The 16,629-nt window shown below is 43.3% G+C and overlaps 1 protein-coding gene across 1 annotated transcript in view; it reads left to right on the forward strand.

Moving 5' to 3' along the window:
- The window catches only part of IPO5 (importin 5), an 82,100-nt gene that overhangs the window by 37,045 nt on the left and 28,426 nt on the right, over positions 1-16,629 (forward strand). The window contains exons 16-21 of the mRNA XM_074962851.1: positions 2,452-2,584; positions 2,676-2,797; positions 3,451-3,547; positions 4,966-5,138; positions 5,700-5,811; positions 6,506-6,561. Of these exons, the coding sequence (XP_074818952.1) occupies positions 2,452-2,584; positions 2,676-2,797; positions 3,451-3,547; positions 4,966-5,138; positions 5,700-5,811; positions 6,506-6,561 (693 nt within the window). The remainder of the gene's footprint in view (positions 1-2,451; positions 2,585-2,675; positions 2,798-3,450; positions 3,548-4,965; positions 5,139-5,699; positions 5,812-6,505; positions 6,562-16,629) is intronic.

Here is a 16,629-nt window from a genome sequence, read left to right on the forward strand (position 1 = left end):
GTAGTGACAGTTTCTTCCTTTCTGTCAGATTCAGTGAGCTGATCTCAATTGAGAGTGTGCAGCACTGTCCAGATAGGATTTCTGTTGCACAGTTGGTAGAAGGGTGCATCCCAAATATTCCTGAACAGTGTCAAGTGTGGCATTTGCTGTACCTAGGTGATCGGTCTGTTGGTTGCATTCTGATGCTGGTTGTCAGGTGGAGAAATATTGGCTAGGACTGGTAACACACACAATTTTTGTTGGCTCCAATGTGCCTGTAACAATTCTCATGTCTGTTAATTTAGTGTGTGCAGAATTTAACCAAACTGGGGCACAGCATTCTCCAGTTGAATAGCCGAGAGTGAGCCCTAAGTTATGCAGTGTTCGCATACTAGATTTCCAGGTCGACCCTACCAGTTTACGTTTCTGCTTTTGATAATTTGAGCTACATGGGCGGGGTGTGTATGTGTGTGAGAGAGAGATGTTGGGTGACCTCTAGATACACTGGCTTTGGATCACGTGCTGACCACTGACCATTCAAAAAGATGTTTAAGCTCAGGTTGGCTCTGAGCATGCCGTAAATGGAAGCATGTTGACATGGTCTTTGATGTACTTGGTTTTCATCTCCATGATCAAGATCAATGCCCATAAACTACCTGGAGATGGTATTTGGTAGGCTCATTGATGGGTATATTAAATAAAGTTGGTGCCAGCACCAAGCCTCCTGGGAGTCCATTCTTCTGTAATCTCCAGGTGCTGGTTTTGTGGCCCACAGCCACCTAAAAATGTCTACCTCAGACTATCGGCTCAGTTGCAATGACAATCCATCTAGGAAAAACCCTTGACATTTTGTACAGCAAACCAGTGTCCCAGATGGTGTCATAGGCTGCTGTAAGGTAAAGGACAGCTCCACTTTTCTTCTCTTGAAATCCATTCTCACTGTACATAGTGAGTGCTAGCATTTGGTCCACCTGTGCTTCCATTTGGTTAGAATTATTCAAAAATTGTTCTGTCATAGGCATAATTGTCTAAAGCATCATCCACTCCAGGAGTTTATAGCTACAGCTTGAGTGATATTGGATGATAGCTGGCTGCTGAAGAGTGGGCTTTACCTGGCTTTGGTAAAGTTGTCACCTTAGCTTTTTGTCGTATCTTGGGTATCATTCTCCTATATGTCATGGGACATGAGGGTGGACAGTCAGTGTTGGCTTTTCTTCCTAAGATGTTGTAGTTCTGGTGATATATTTTCAAAAGCAGCAGGCTGTCCATGTGTTCATTTATTTTAATGCCTTTCTTATTTCTTTCCTAGAGAATGGCTGGAAGTTTTTTGTCTTGGTCCATCTGAGGAGATTCCTTTTAGTGGTGCCACTCTTTTTTTTATTGACCTCTCAAATTTTATCTTTGTCTGCTTTAGTGATGTTCGTCAGTTAACTGTTTGACAAAGAACATGCAGACCTACTTAGACATGCTATATAGGCTTTTTGGCAGCCATGTGGGATGGTCTTGGAGGCAGCCTAAAAGATGGCTTTGGTAAATCTTGAGTATGCTTGATCTAATTGAGATGTTATGTGATCGACTGTATATTGGTCAATGAGCTTAGAGTAATTATTCCAGTCTGCCTTTCTGTAGTTCCAACATTAGCCTTGGGTTAGTAGTCAGTATGGATACGGTAACCCCTATTTGGATGAAGATGGGGCAATGCAGCTGTGGGGGGAATTTCTAAAGACCCTGAAGGTGGCTAGTAGAGGGCAGTCTGTAACTGAGGTCGGGGGAGCAGCCCTCATTCCAGCAGGTAGAGTGAAAATTTGGCTGGTTGGTTAGGGTCATGAAAATGTAGTTAATTGAGAGATCCAGTTTGTAGTCTGTTCATCTTGGATCAGATTCTGTATTGCTTCAGATTGTGTAGTTGCTATTAGTCTCTGGCATAGATAGTGGGATGCTAGAGTGATGATACAGTAGGCCATAATTAGGGGGCCACCCAGCCACTTTAAAGTTGTTGAGCCTTATGATGTCATAGTAGTTAGATGTAGATGGTAGACTCCACACTGGTAAGTTGGGTCTTACATAAGTGGCTCAACCATATTTTTTCATGAAGGCTGTAATTTGAGTTTGAAATCAGATATTATAGGTAACTGGCAGTGAATGAATTAACATGGGTTTCCTAAAAGCAGATCGCATCAGTGTTGTGGCAGGAGGCAATGTTTTCAAAACCAGAGTGCTTTGTGGCTCTTAGGCCATCAACATTCAAGTGTAGCACCTTGAGGGAAGGGTAAAAATTTATAGCATTTCCTTGTCTTTGTCTATATCCTCGGTAATTGTGATCCAGTAATCTGACAATGATAGACTTTTAACCACTTTTTTTATATACTGCAGTGTAATAGAAATGCATTTCCTCTTGTTTTGTTTTAATACACGTTGAAAAGGGTAATGATGAGTGTGCTTATGTGAGGTTTTTTAAAACTGCTCTCACAGATATCTTACATGATCTCTGCATGGGCTAGAATGTGCAAAATCCTTGGAAAAGAATTTCAGCAGTACCTTCCTGTTGTCATGGGGCCTTTAATGAAGACTGCATCAATTAAACCTGAAGTAGCTCTACTAGACAGTAGGTTATAACTATTACTTTATTTTGAAAAATCTTTGACCTACAAATGCTGCCAGATCTTTTATAACCATCTTTTTTCTTTCTACAACAGCCCAAGATATGGAGAATATGAGTGATGATGATGGTTGGGAATTTGTAAACCTAGGAGACCAGCAAAGTTTTGGAATTAAAACTGCAGGCCTTGAAGAAAAAGCAACTGCATGCCAGATGCTGGTAGGTAATGGGAAATCTTGGTCAGCTACTTCTTGCTAGGTTTTCTATGGAATTAAATTAATAGTTAAAAGTCAATGGTTATTAAATCTGAATCCCATATATATAAGTATTTTATTCTTGCAGTACTAAGGTGTGGTTGGGCAAACTTTTTTGTGGGCAAATGATAACTCATTCATCCTCAACTTACTGCTTGCATTCAAATTTTAATAGTTCTCATTTTTAGGTTCATATTGCTGCAGTTTAGGTTTCAAACTCTGCAGATGACTTAAAAATACTGAAACCTTTTTCTATTGGTCTTAAGTTCTGTTAACTTATATAAAATTAAGCCTTGGGACAAATGTAACGAGTGTCCTTTCAGATGTCAGCAAAAGGAGCCCTAGAAAAAGAATTTTCAGTTGTACGTATCATGAAGTATACACATTTAGTCTAAAATATTCAGCCATTAGTGAAAAAATATACTCTGCCATCTAGCTCTTTCCAGATATCATGGTTAAGTGGTAAGTAAATGCATTCTAACGTGGCTTTTCCATTAACTCTGACCTTACTCTGGTTGCCTACTGTCCTCCTTGAACATTTCATAGTTTAAAAATTTTAGTAGTAATGCTTTTACCCTAGTGCTGATAACTGTTAAAATTACCTTTTTTGTGTTTCAGGTTTGCTATGCTAAGGAATTAAAAGAAGGATTTGTGGAGTACACAGAGCAAGTTGTAAAACTGATGGTTCCTTTGCTGAAATTCTATTTCCATGATGATATCCTTTTAATATAAAAACAATAGAAATTAACTAGCAGTTTTACTTCTGAAAAACTCAAAACTTCAGCTATGCTAGTCATCTTTCCATAAATATGGAAAAAGTAAGTTCAACAGTGTTATATTCTAGTATCAGGAAGGTGTCTGTCTATAGCAGGGGTGGGCAAACTTTTTGGCCTGAGGGCCACATCAGGTTTCCAAAACTGTATGGAGGGCCAGTTAGGGGAGGCTGTGTCCCCCCAGACAGCCAGGCGTGGCCCGCCCCATGCCTCCTAACCCACCCCCTCCACCCCCCCGACAGCTCCCCTGGGACTCCAGCCCCATCTAACCACCCCGCCCACACTGTGCTGCCTGGAGCACCAGTGGCTGGCGGCGATACAGCCGCACTGCCTAGAGCACCAGGTCAGGCCGTGGCTCTGCAACTGTGCTGCCCGGCTGTCCAGAGTGTTGCGCCGGCAGTGCTGTGTGCTGAGGCTGCGAGGGAGGGGGGACAGTAGGGCAGGGGCCGGGGCTAGCCTCCCGGGCCAGTAGCTCAGGGGCTGGGCAGGACAGTCCCGTGGGCTGGAGTTTGCCCACCTCTGGTCTATAGCAAACCTCATTTTTCAGTATTTTATAAATTGAGAGTTTAAATTTCTCCAACCTGATCCATTGCAAACAAGCTGTCAGTCCAGCAATAAATATTACTTTGACCAATTATTTAAATGCTTTGTCCATTGGCGTGGGCGTCTAGTTTCAGTATGTATGCAAATTAGTTTGAGTCTTAACTTCTTAATCTTACAGTATGCACTCGCCTCTGCATCTAGTTCATCCAACTAAAAAGCAGCAGTGACTGTCCCTAAATGTGTCTGCCTCCAGCTCTTATCTGATGAAAAGCCTCCATAACATAACTCAGAGCATGAGGAAGAAGTAAACAGGGTGGGGAAATGTCCAAAACAACACTGAAGTATTATTTTGTTATCTGTTTACTATTCTTGCCACAATGGGCAAGGACAGTTTTTACAACCCCAATATTTAGCCTATGTTGTTGTGCTCCCAGATCATAACTTTATTCAAATTGCACCATCAGTTCCTTTGGCAAATACGGCTTTTTTGGTTTTTTAAAGGAAAATTAAATAAGTAAACGTAAAAGTTGGTTGCAGCATGAATGAAGAAGCCAAGGAAATGCTTAGATAGCTCTTCAACCTTAGTTTTACATTATAAATCTTTAAAACTTTTATATAGCAAGCATAACTTTTACATCAAGTCTCTTTGATTAAATGTCTGGGTAGTTATGAAAATGAGTATATTTCAGCTTGGGGTGACTGGTCATAGTTTAAGGTGGGAATTTAGTACCTTTTTGGTAGTATGTTTCCTGATGCTCATGTCAGAAAAGTACTTCAGTTTGATCTCAATTATCCACTATTTCCTTAATAATCAAACGTGTTCGTGTGGCAGCAGCAGAATCTATGCCTCTTCTCCTTGACTGTGCTAGAGTTCGTGGGCCAGAATATCTCACACAGATGTGGCATTTCATGTGTGATGCGCTTATCAAAGCTATAGGGACAGAACCCGATTCAGATGTACTTTCAGAAATAATGCATTCATTTGCAAAGGTGACCTTTTTTCTTCATAGAAATATTTATGCCAGTATCATTATTATTGAAAACTTGTATATGTATTTTTAGTGTCAAGGAAATTTAGTGCTTGCCATAAGTTTAAATTACTAGTACAGGAGATTTTTTCCGACAGTTACCTATCATTTGACTATGTGTTTTTGTTAGCTTAGTTTAATGGGACTAATTTTCATAGCTAACTACTGAAAATGTCCATTGAATCTTATAAATATAGTTTGTTTCTGGATTAGGGAACAATTTTTCACTTGCATAGATAACATTTGTTTAAAACATTAATACTAAATATCAAACAAAAGTCTAGAAAAAACACTAAATTTTACTACTTAAATGGATCTAACCTGTAAAATGTTAGTTCCTTAATTTTATAAGCCTAGAATTAATATGAAAATTCTTCCTTTTTAAAAAAAAAATTGCTATTTTGTCAGTGGTGGTCTGAAGTATAGCTCTAGTCAATGTTTTCAACATGTTAAAATTTCACTGTCACTCTTTGAGTAGTGTTTAATGTTAAACTTCTGTTTTGAACATAATGTATTTCACTAGTGCATTGAGGTAATGGGAGATGGATGCCTTAACAATGAACATTTTGAAGAACTTGGAGGAATATTGAAAGGAAAATTAGAAGAGCACTTTAAAAATCAAGAGTTAAGACAAGGTAAGTTAGTGCCATCTTCTATGTATTAGAATAAGTTTCGTGATTTACGCTAAAGATAGCTCTCTAAAGCAGAGATTCTAAACATCTTGTATTGACTGCTTGTTCAGTTATCTCCTGAGTTACCTCACCTTAAGATTCAGCAGCAGTAAGATGAAACTAGATACATTCAGATTAGAAATGAGGTGCAAACTGTAACTAGTAATTGATCTTTGAAATAGCTTACCAAAGGATGTATTCTCCATCATTTGAAATCTTTTCCAAAAAATGTTGTAGCTCAGTCAGAAGTTGATGCAGAAATCACTAGGTGAAATTCTAAGACAGTCAGACTAGATGATCAGAATTGTCCCTTCTGACTTTAAATCAGCGACAACCTCTCAATCGTACAGCAATGACTGTTTGTTTTTGGTATCCCTTTTCCCTGCTTTTCTGATTTTTGCTTTTCCCAGACCAAGGTTGTCCTTCTCCCATGCTCCCTTACATACTCACTCTTAACTTGTTCAGTGCATTTTTCCTTACTTGCCCAATATCTCCTTTAGGCACTCTGACAGAAGGTCCTGAGTGCTTCACCCTGCAACTGTTTCTGGAGTCCTTTTATCCATTACTGCATTTTGTCAACTGTTCCTGTGCTTTTGCAGGAGTGGGTCCTAGGGAAAACATCTAACCTTATAGTTTGCACTTATTCCTTTTAATTTAGTGAAAAGACAAGATGAAGACTATGATGAACAAGTTGAAGAGTCATTACAAGATGAAGTAAGTTATTTCCTTCTTTGAGTTTTAAAAAATAAAAAAAAATTTAGACACTTTCAAATTCCACAGAGCAGCAGCTGTGTGGAGACAGACATTACACCACTGTGACATGCTGCTGAATTGAAACAAACAAAACCAAATCCTTTGAGACTTGCCCATATGGATCCCCAGTATTGGAGAAGTGCATCTTTGGCATGTTTCCTCAGAAGTTTCTAGCAAGCATTGTCTGTTGGTGCTACACAGTGTGCTGGAACTTGAAGATATATCCTAGCTGCTGATGGAACAGGTTTAGAGCAGAGCTTTTCCTTACTTATTTCCTCTTTTGAAGAGCTTTCTCTTTCTAAATAGGATTGCTTTTTAAAACTACTTTTTTCAATTATTGTACCATTCCAAGAATTGTCCAAGGTTCAGCCCAGTTGCCCTGCTTTTTCATCTTTGTGCCTTTTGGGTCTGTGTGGTGTTGCTAATCCAAGCAACAGCATGTCTCAAGGTCAGGGAGGCCGCAAGCCATTTGCCTCCTTCAGTGTCGTCATGTGTTGCTGATGACTGTTAGCTGTTATCAGTCCCTGGGTGGAGACTGTAGAACCTTAAAGTACTGGGAAGGAAACTTTTATTTCTGATGGAGGACGCTCCTAGGGTTTAGTCAACCAAGCCTTGTATCTAACACCCAGAACAGTTGACGTTTAAAGGGCCTTTGACTTAGACCTACTCACTGAAAATGGCTGCTTAAGGCCTGACAGAGGCAGTGCTGTAATTCCCAAAACTCTCCATGCTCAAAAGAGAGCATAAATGTTGGTACTAAAGTCCCTCCAGTACCAAGTCCTGATAGGCAGGGCTAAGAGTCCTGATTTTGTTTCTCAGTACCAGGACATTTGGTCTCTAGCGGGACAAAGAAGCAGAAAAAGTGTATTGGTACGTATTGGAACCACAAGTTATGTATTCCAATCTACCAGATCACTTCGCTATCAGAGTAAGATTTTTCCACCTGCATTTGAAGCATTTCAATCTAACAGTTTGGCTTCTGGGTTATTTGGGCACAAGATTGGGAACTCTGTGGAGGAATCCAAAGATTATATTGGAAAGCAGGAAACATTCTACATGGAAAACTTATTTGATGAATGAAGTTGTGGAAAGATTCTACTTTCTTAGAAAAGAATGGACTAGAGATGGTCCTGCATACTTTCTAATTTTTGAGTACTTAATAGTCAAAACTTTCATTGAGTTCACTGTTTGTCTAGCTGCCAGTTCAGCTTTTCACCTTTTCAAAGCATGGATCGTGAATCTTAATTCATCTTGTGGTTACAAAGCTTGTTCTGTGTTCTCCCACCAGGGTATGAACATAGTCTTTGTTCTGTTTGTACAGTGCCTAGCACAGTAAGATCCTAGTGCGTGATTGGGGCTCAGAGGTGTTACCACAGGACCAATAAATTAATCGTACTAATGCTCATAGATCCACTGTGTTGAGCCTAGGGGCACATCACAGTTTTAAAAAATGTTTCCAAAATGCACCTGTACAATGTCTACATCAAGAAATGCACAATTCCCACTTGAGGCTCCAGACACATTTATGTAAGCCTTAATTCCTCAATTTGTCCTCCTAGATCTGTGCCCAGTTTGAAAGCGGTCCTGCAGTGACTTCAGCTGCTAACTTCTCACTAACACACACACCACCTGGAAGGTCACAACTGCTTGTTAATTTCCAGAACTGAGGAGCCATATGGGCAGTTGTTGAAGGCGAAAAAGTGGTGACTTACCCTAGTAACAGATTTTTGGAGATTGTCCATATGGATCCACATACCTCAGCCCATTCCAACTGCTCTCTCTTGTTCAAGTTATTCAGTTAATTGAAGGAATTGAGTGGTTGGGGTCCATGCCCTCTCTTAAATTCTCACAAATAAACAATGGGATGCAAGTGGTCTCATTAGACAGTACTTGCTAGAAGTTTCCAAAATCATGTGCCAGGGATGCACTTCCCCCAAGAATATGGATCGACATACATGGTTATTTTGAGAAAAATCAGGTACTGTACATAATCATTCTGTGATGTATGAAGTCTGTAAGGAAATATTTTAACATTCAGCATTGCTATATTTTCATAGCTACTAAAATTCATTGGAAAGAAAATGCGAGTTACTTTAACTAAGAGTTACTGCTATACGCCTTGTCATTTCAAAATATATAGAACACTTCTCTTTTTACCAAGAAAAATAACCTGACATATAAAATTGTTCCCGTGAACTTCTCATGAGAGAAATTTTGAAGAGGAATGACTTAAATAGAGTAATCTTACTAAGCGCATTAACTTCTTCTTTGAGTAGTGTCCCTATGGGTACTCCACTTCAGGATGTGTGCTTGCACATACACTTTTGATCCCTGGGTCCACACCTGCATCGTAGATATCTTTGGGCTCTGGTGTATGGGTGGGACAGATCTGCTGCTGCTCCAGTTGCTTCTCAGCTGCCTGTGGCTTGAGACAGAGTAGTGCACTGTTAGCTGTAGCTAGCTAGTGACTTGCTGCTCTTATTGTTCGTTCGTTTTTGTCATTCTTTTATATTTATATAATTTTTTTTTTAATTTCTGTTTGTTTAATAAAGCTTTGTGCTTTTGTGGGGTTCCACCTTTCCTTCTTTTATTTGCCTAATCTGGCACAATTTTATTCTCTCAGGCCTCAATCCATGGTGACAAGTAATGGGTTATGCCAGCGGTTCTCAAACTTCATTGCACCATGACCTTCTGACAACAAAAATTACTACATGACTCCAGGAGTGGGGTCTGGAGCCCGAGCCCCGCTGCCCTGGGCGGGGGGGGCAAAAGCTGAAGGCCAAGGGCTTCTACCCTGGGCAGGGGACATGTAACTTTAAGCCACCTGCCCAGGGCTGAAGCCCTTGGGTTTTGGCCTTGGCCTGGGCCTCAGCAAGTCTAACACCAGCCCTGGTGACCTCAGTAAAATGGGTTCCTGACCCACAGTTCTGGAACCCCTGGGTTATGCCCAAGATCCCAGGCTTCAAACTCTGCCAGGCCTGCCATAGGCCTTTTCCTTGCAGTGACAGACATTCAATATGTCTCCGCTGCCTGGGAGAGACTCATGTCCCTGCCAAATGTACGATCTACTCAGGAGTTAAAGGCAGATCAAAAAAGTTGGAGATCAGACTAAAACTCCTGTTGATGGAGCATTCTCTTAGACTCTGGGATTCAGATCACCACCCTTTACATTGGATTCGGTTGGTCAGAGAGGCCTGGTGCATCACAGTTGCTATGGTAAGCAAACCCTGGGGTCCTTCAGAACCATCCAGACTTCAAAAGAAAAAAGAGCCTATTTTACAAAGAGGGTTAAGAGCAAGAAAAAGTCTTGATCTGAGTCTGTCTTCATGTCCTGGCATGGGGATTGGTGTGGCTCTTACCCACTCTGGTCACGAGACTGTAGCATCAGCTGAAAAGACCACACTGCATACTGGGAAGCCACCGGTAAACAATCTAGAGGGGTCAGCACTGGACTCTGTACCTTCAAAGCAAATGGATTTTAAAGCGGAGCTGAAACTGTTGATACAGTCTTATGTACCTTGCTGAGATAGGAACATGGATTGCACTTCAGTACCCTCTCCTGTACCACACTATATATTGAGTCCCAAGGGTCCTTATCCAGATTATCTGGTGCCATCCTGGCTCCTTTTCCATGAGGACCTTCAGATCCCGGAAGAACTCCTATCGCTTTTACTGAGGGATACTGAAAGAGTCCTCGCTGGTGTCAACTTACCTTCCAGTCCTGCCATCTACCGTAACTCATCTTCTGGTACCAACACGGTCACTGGCCCCACACAAACAATTTGAGAGTACTGAGAGGGACCTGCAGCCAGTACCCATATCCTCCAGTACAGTCTTGCTGCCCAGTTGAGTCTCTGCCTCCAGATGCAGTAACAAGACCCTTTCCAGTCCCCAGTACTGACTTGACAAACCGCTGGTACCAGTTCTACTTGCCCCTCCGATGGTCATTGCGGCAGGCACTTCATCTGATTCAGAGGTATCCAAGGCTCCTCCACCTTCCTGTTCTAGCCTCCCTCCCTTAAGGTGCACCCCAAGGAAGAAATTACACCCAGCAACTTTGGGGTCCTGCCCTCTTTCCTTATGCCCCATGAGAGTTGGCTTATTGGAACTCAAGGGCCCCTTATAGTGGTCAGCTCTAGAGGGTCCCTTCTTGTAAGAGGGCATGCCAAGAGCAACAACTGACATCCTTAGGTCCTGCTCCATAGGAGGAACTTAGAGGAGCAAGAGCCAGCTGGAGAAGCAGAAGTACCACCTTCCCACAAATCCTCTTCCTCACTAGATGATGCTGTTATGCCTCCCTCACCATCTTACGCTGATAGTTTCAAGGATTTTCAAGACCTTGTAAAACAAATAGCAGAGAACTTACACATTCTGTTTGAGGAGATACAGGAACATTCTACATATATCTCAGAGGAAAATCGCTTTGCCCTTCAATAATGCTCTGCTGGCCCCGCCTGTATGAGGTGACATGGTAGTTAGAATTTGCCACTCATGTATAAATGAGCTGACGCGTACTATATACTGCCCAGAGACTTGGAGAATTTGTTTTTTCGCATCCTACACCTAACTCCCTGGTGGTTGAGGCCATTAACGAACAAAATAGGCCACATTGGTCCTGTTCAACACTATCTAAGGAGCTTGAAATGGCTGGACATTCTGGATCGTAAAAGCTACTCCTTGACCTCTTAGCAATTCAGAATAGCCAATTACCAAGCCCTGATGGCAAAATATGATTTTACAAGTTATTCAAAGAGTACATCTTTTATTGAACACCTGCTACAGGGTGAACAATTTCAAGCCCTCCTAATGGAAGATCAGACAGTCACAAAAACATTTTTTTCCAGACTTCACTCAATGCCGCTATGATGTCCAGCCTCATTTTGACAATACAACAGAACCCACAAACCACAGCAAGGTCTTGCCTTCAATTCCTGGGCCATATGGCAGCCTGTACATTTGTGATCCACTTAGCGTATTAGCCACTAGGCCGACGGGGTCTGTGTCCAGGAGCCCCAGAAAAAAATCCGCTGTTGGGCGGTGGAAGCCCCCAGGACCCCCTGACCCTGTCCCCGGCAGAAGCCCTGGGGCAGGCAGGGCAGGAGAAGCCCCAGTTCTCCGACCCTCGTCCCCCACAGAAGCATAGGGGAAGCCCCAGCACCTGGACCCCCGCTGCGGCCCCGGGACTGGAGGAGCTCTCACTTGCCGCTGTGGCCCCAGGCACAGGGACAGAACTGCTCCGTTCTTGGGGCTGCACTGCGGGGAGGAGGATGCAGAAAGGAGCAAATGGGTTGCGGAGAGCTGCAGTGGGAGGGGGTTCACCAGGCGGAAACATGGGTGGAACAGGCTTGGGCCCCGGGGAAGGGGCAGAATGGGTATGGGACTGAAGGTGGAAGGGGGGGGGGCTGGGGGGGGAGAAGGAGTCCTCCCCACCCCAACCCCCCCCAACACACACACACTTGCTCTGACCCAGGAAACCTTAATCCACCTCTGCCACTTAGCAAGACTACACTCTCGGTGTATTCAAGCCTGGCTGAGAACTATCGACGCCCCCCCCCCCCCCCCAAAAGCCGTCTACTCAAGACTGTGTCCATATCTCAGAGGTTTTTCATTCTCTAAATTGTTGAAACGATCCCCAAAAAGTATACATGGCAGTTATGTTCTCACAGTCTCCTCCCACAGGGATAATCACTACAGGTGCCTTCCTGCTGGGCTGGGTTATGCACTTCAGGACTTCACAGCTTGGCAAATGGAGCCCACAGAAGGTGATACTGCATATCAACATATTCATAGAATCATAGAATATCAGGGTTGGAAGGGACCTCAGGAGGTCATCTAGTCCAACCCCCTGCTCAAAGCAGGACCAATCCCCAATTAAATCATCCCAGCCAGGGCTTTGTCAAGCCTGACCTTAAAAACTTCTAAGGAAGGAGATTCTACCACCTCCCTAGGTAACGCATTCCAGTGTTTCACCACCCTCCTAGTGAAAAAGTTTTTCCTAATATCCAACCTAAACCTCCCCCACTGCAACTTGAGACCATTACTCCTTGTCCTGTCCTCTTCTACCACTGAGAATAGTCTAGAACCATCCTCTCTGGAACCACCTCTCATGTAGTTGAAAGCAGCTATCAAATCCCCCCTCATTCTTCTCTTCTGCAAACTAAACAATCCCAGTTCCTCATATTCAGCCTCTCCTCATAAGTCATGTGTTCCAGACCCCAATCATTTTTGTTGCCCTTCGCTGGACTCTCTCCAATTTATCCACATCCTTCTTGTAGTGTGGGGCCCAAAACTGGACACAGTACTCCAGATGAGGCCTCACCAATGTCGAATAGAGGGGAACGATCACGTCCCTCGATCTGCTGGCAATGCCTGTACTTATACATCCCAAAATCCATTGGCCTCCTTGGCAACAAGGGCACACTGCTGACTCATATCCTGCACTTATCCTTATTGAACCTCATCAGATTTATTTTGGCCCAATCCTCCAATTTGTCTAGGTCCCTCTGTATCCTATCCCTGCCCTCCAGCGTATCTACCACTCCTCCCAGTTTAGTATCATCCGCAAATTTGCTGATAGTGCAATCCACACCATCCTCCAGATCATTTATGAAGATATTGAACAAAACCGGCCCAGGGACCGACCCCTGGGGCACTCCACTTGACACCGGCTGCCAACTAGACATGGAGCCATTGATCACTACCTGCTGAGCCCGACAATCTAGCCAACTTTTTACCCACCTTATAGTGCATTCATCCAGCCCATACTTCTTTAACTTGCTGACAAGAATACTGTGGGAGACCGTGTCAAAAGCTTTGCTAAAGTCAAGAAACAATACATCCACTGCTTTCCCTTCATCCACAGAACCAGTTATCTCATCATAAAAGGCGATTAGATTAGTCAGGCATGACCTACCCTTGGTGAATCCATGCTGACTGTTCCTGATCACTTTCCTCTAAGTGCCTCAGGATTGATTCTTTGAGGACCTGCTCCATGATTTTTCCGGGGACTGAGGTGAGGCTGACTGGCCTGTAGTTCCCAGGATCCTCCTTCCCTTTTTTAAAGATGGGCACTACATTAGCCTTTTTCCAGTCATCCGGGACTTCCCCCGTTCGCCACGAGTTTTCAAATGGCCAATGGCTCTGCAATCACAGCCGCCATCACAGCCGCCAATTCCTTTAGCACTCTCGGATGCAAGTCGTCCGGCCCCATGGACTTGTGCACGTCCAGCTTTTCTAAATAGTCCCTAACCACCTCTTTCTCCACAGAGGGCTGCCCATCTACTCCCCATGTTGTGATGCCCAGCGCAGCAGTCTGGGAGCTGTCCTTGTTAGTGAAGACAGAAGCAAAAAAAAGCATTGAGCACATTAGCTTTTTCCACATCCTCTGTCACTAGGTTGCCTCCCTCATTCAGTAAGGGGCCCACACTTTCCTTGGCTTTCTTCTTGTTGCCAACATACCTGAAGAAACCCTTCTTAGAGTATTAGAGGTCAGAGATCCATTACTCTTGTACTCAACATCTACACCCAATCAGAATAATTCTGGATAGCAAAGCAGTAGTGTATTATATCAGTCATCAAGAAGGAGCAAGGTTCCAGCCCTTCGGTGTTAAATCCATATCACACCACCTACAGATCTCAGCAGTTTCACTAACAGGACTTCAGAATAGTGGCGGATTCCCTCAGCAGGCATTTCCACCTCTATCACAAGTGGGAGCTGAACAACGCGGTATTCTGAAAGATGTCATACCTGGGGTCATCTGGAGATAAAACTCTTTGTATCACCATCCCATGCGATGTGCAGATGACTGTTTTGAGGGGAAAGCACAGCCCCAATTCGATGTGGGCGGTGTCGAGGTGACACTGTAGTCATCCTTTGGCCTCATGTATTGCTATATGCTTATCCCCAAAGCCATTACTGCTCAAGGTCCTGAATAAGTTGAAACAGAAGCCATCCTTATAACATCATCATGGCCAAGATACAGGTATGGTTCCCAGAGTTGGTTCATATGTCTAGACAGAGGATCCCCTTCCCCTGACAGTGGATCTTCTCACTCAGGAGTCAAGATCCATCTCCTGCCCCAACCTCTTAGTGCTTCACCTCAAGACCTGACTATTAGATGATTCTTTGGTGTAGAACAAAACTTCTCCCTAGAGATACAAAGAGTACTTCTTAATAATAAATTTTCCTTTTTAGTGGGTTTTCTATCCACAGAAGAGGAAACTTTGTCAGGTTTGGTGCAGCCTCTGATCTATACCTTCTCTCGAATCTTGTCTGGCTGACATACTTGCAATTACCTACTAAATTTAAAAATCACAGCATTATTGCTGAGTTCAGTTTAAGTTCATGTGGCTGCCATCAGCTTTTCTCTCTCACACCCACACCGATTGAGGGATTTTTATTCTTTACCCACCCAACCACAGTGAGGTTCATTAGGGGCCTGTTCTACACTTTTCCTCTTAAGAAATCTATTCTGCCATGGGACCTCAACTTAATCCTTAATGTGCTGAAGAAACCCCCATTTGAACCTATGGGGAGCTATTTCCTCCTTCATTTGGCCCTCCAGACTGTGTTCTTCATAGCAACTACCTCAGCCAGGTGGGTTTGGGGAGCTGGGATACCTGATGGCTGATCCACCACACACTCTATTCTATTGCTAACCGGTGGCACTATGTCCACACTCCCATTTGCTACCTTAAATTTCTTCAGGTTTCCACATTAATCAGGAGATTCACTTACTGGTATTTTATCCCAAGCCTCACTCTTTGAGGGAAATGAGCCTATATACCCTAGATGTAAGAAGAGTTCTCTCATCTTTTACCTCAACAGAACTAAGTGCTTCAGGACTTCCCCATGGATTTTTCTCTCAGTCGCAGAACTAATGATAGGGCACCCAATCTTCACTCAAACACTGTCTGAATGGGTTTTGGGATGCTTCTTAATCTATTTATGAAGCATCATTCCCCTCCTAGAGTGATTGCCCACTCCACCAGGGATCAGCCTACCTGTGGCCTTTCTGAAAAACCTACCTATCTCAGACATCTGCAGGGCAGTCCTTCTAGTCTTCAGTGCACATGTTTTCTCAGCACTGTGCTCTCATGCCTGCTTCCAGAGCTGATGCGACTTTTGGTGATGATATTTTATGGTTTATACTGAATCCATCCCCTCTGTAATTGAGGGTACTGCTTGGGAATCTCTTGAAATGGAACACCCATACAGACACTACTTGAAGGAGAGGTAACTTTTGTGGTACAGAAACTGGAAATCTTTGAGATGTGTTCCTATGGGAGCTCCACTACCTGCCCTCCTTCCCTTCTGCATCAGTCTTCTCACTGGACTTTCGTGATTGAGAAGGAACTGGAGCAGCTGAGGGTCTCATCCCCTTATATCCGAGCACAAGCCTATCTAGAGCATGTGCATGAACACTGGAAAAATTCCAGTCAAGAGTTCATGGGGATGACACGCATGTCCTGAAGCGGAGCCTCCTTAGTGGGGCACATCTTCAAGAACTTCAATTACTGTACAAGGTAAGTAACCTCTCCTTATAATTCCCTTTTTACCCTTATTTCAGAGTGGTTTTAAAAATATTTTTTAAAGTAACATGGGTGAGTTAACATGCATACCAAGGTTTATTTTGGACTTCGGTTACATCATAGCAGTGCAGAAATGGCCTGAAGTTGCAATCCCCACTTTCTTGTGCAGCGCAGCTTGTCACACTGTGAGATGTGAAAATATGGTCATACTAGTAGTGTGGCCATCAGAGGCTAGATGCAGTTGGCATTTTGCTTTCTGTCTGTTGCTGTGGCTATAATGTGTAGAATAGGAGTGGAGCACTGATTAAAGCAACCATACTTAGAGTAATAGAACTCCTAACAAGGAGTCGGAGAGGATCTCGCTAGCTCCAATTCTTCAATCCTCACATAAATCCCATTTAAGTTGGTAGGAGTTGTGTGTGAAAGTCCGCAGGATTAAGCCCTTCAATTCACTGTAATTTTGGAGGGTAAAGATGCACTATGCAGGGGGACAATAAT

The sequence above is a fragment of the Natator depressus genome, chromosome 1, assembly GCF_965152275.1.
Source record: "Natator depressus isolate rNatDep1 chromosome 1, rNatDep2.hap1, whole genome shotgun sequence".
Lineage (NCBI taxonomy): Eukaryota > Metazoa > Chordata > Testudines > Cheloniidae > Natator > Natator depressus.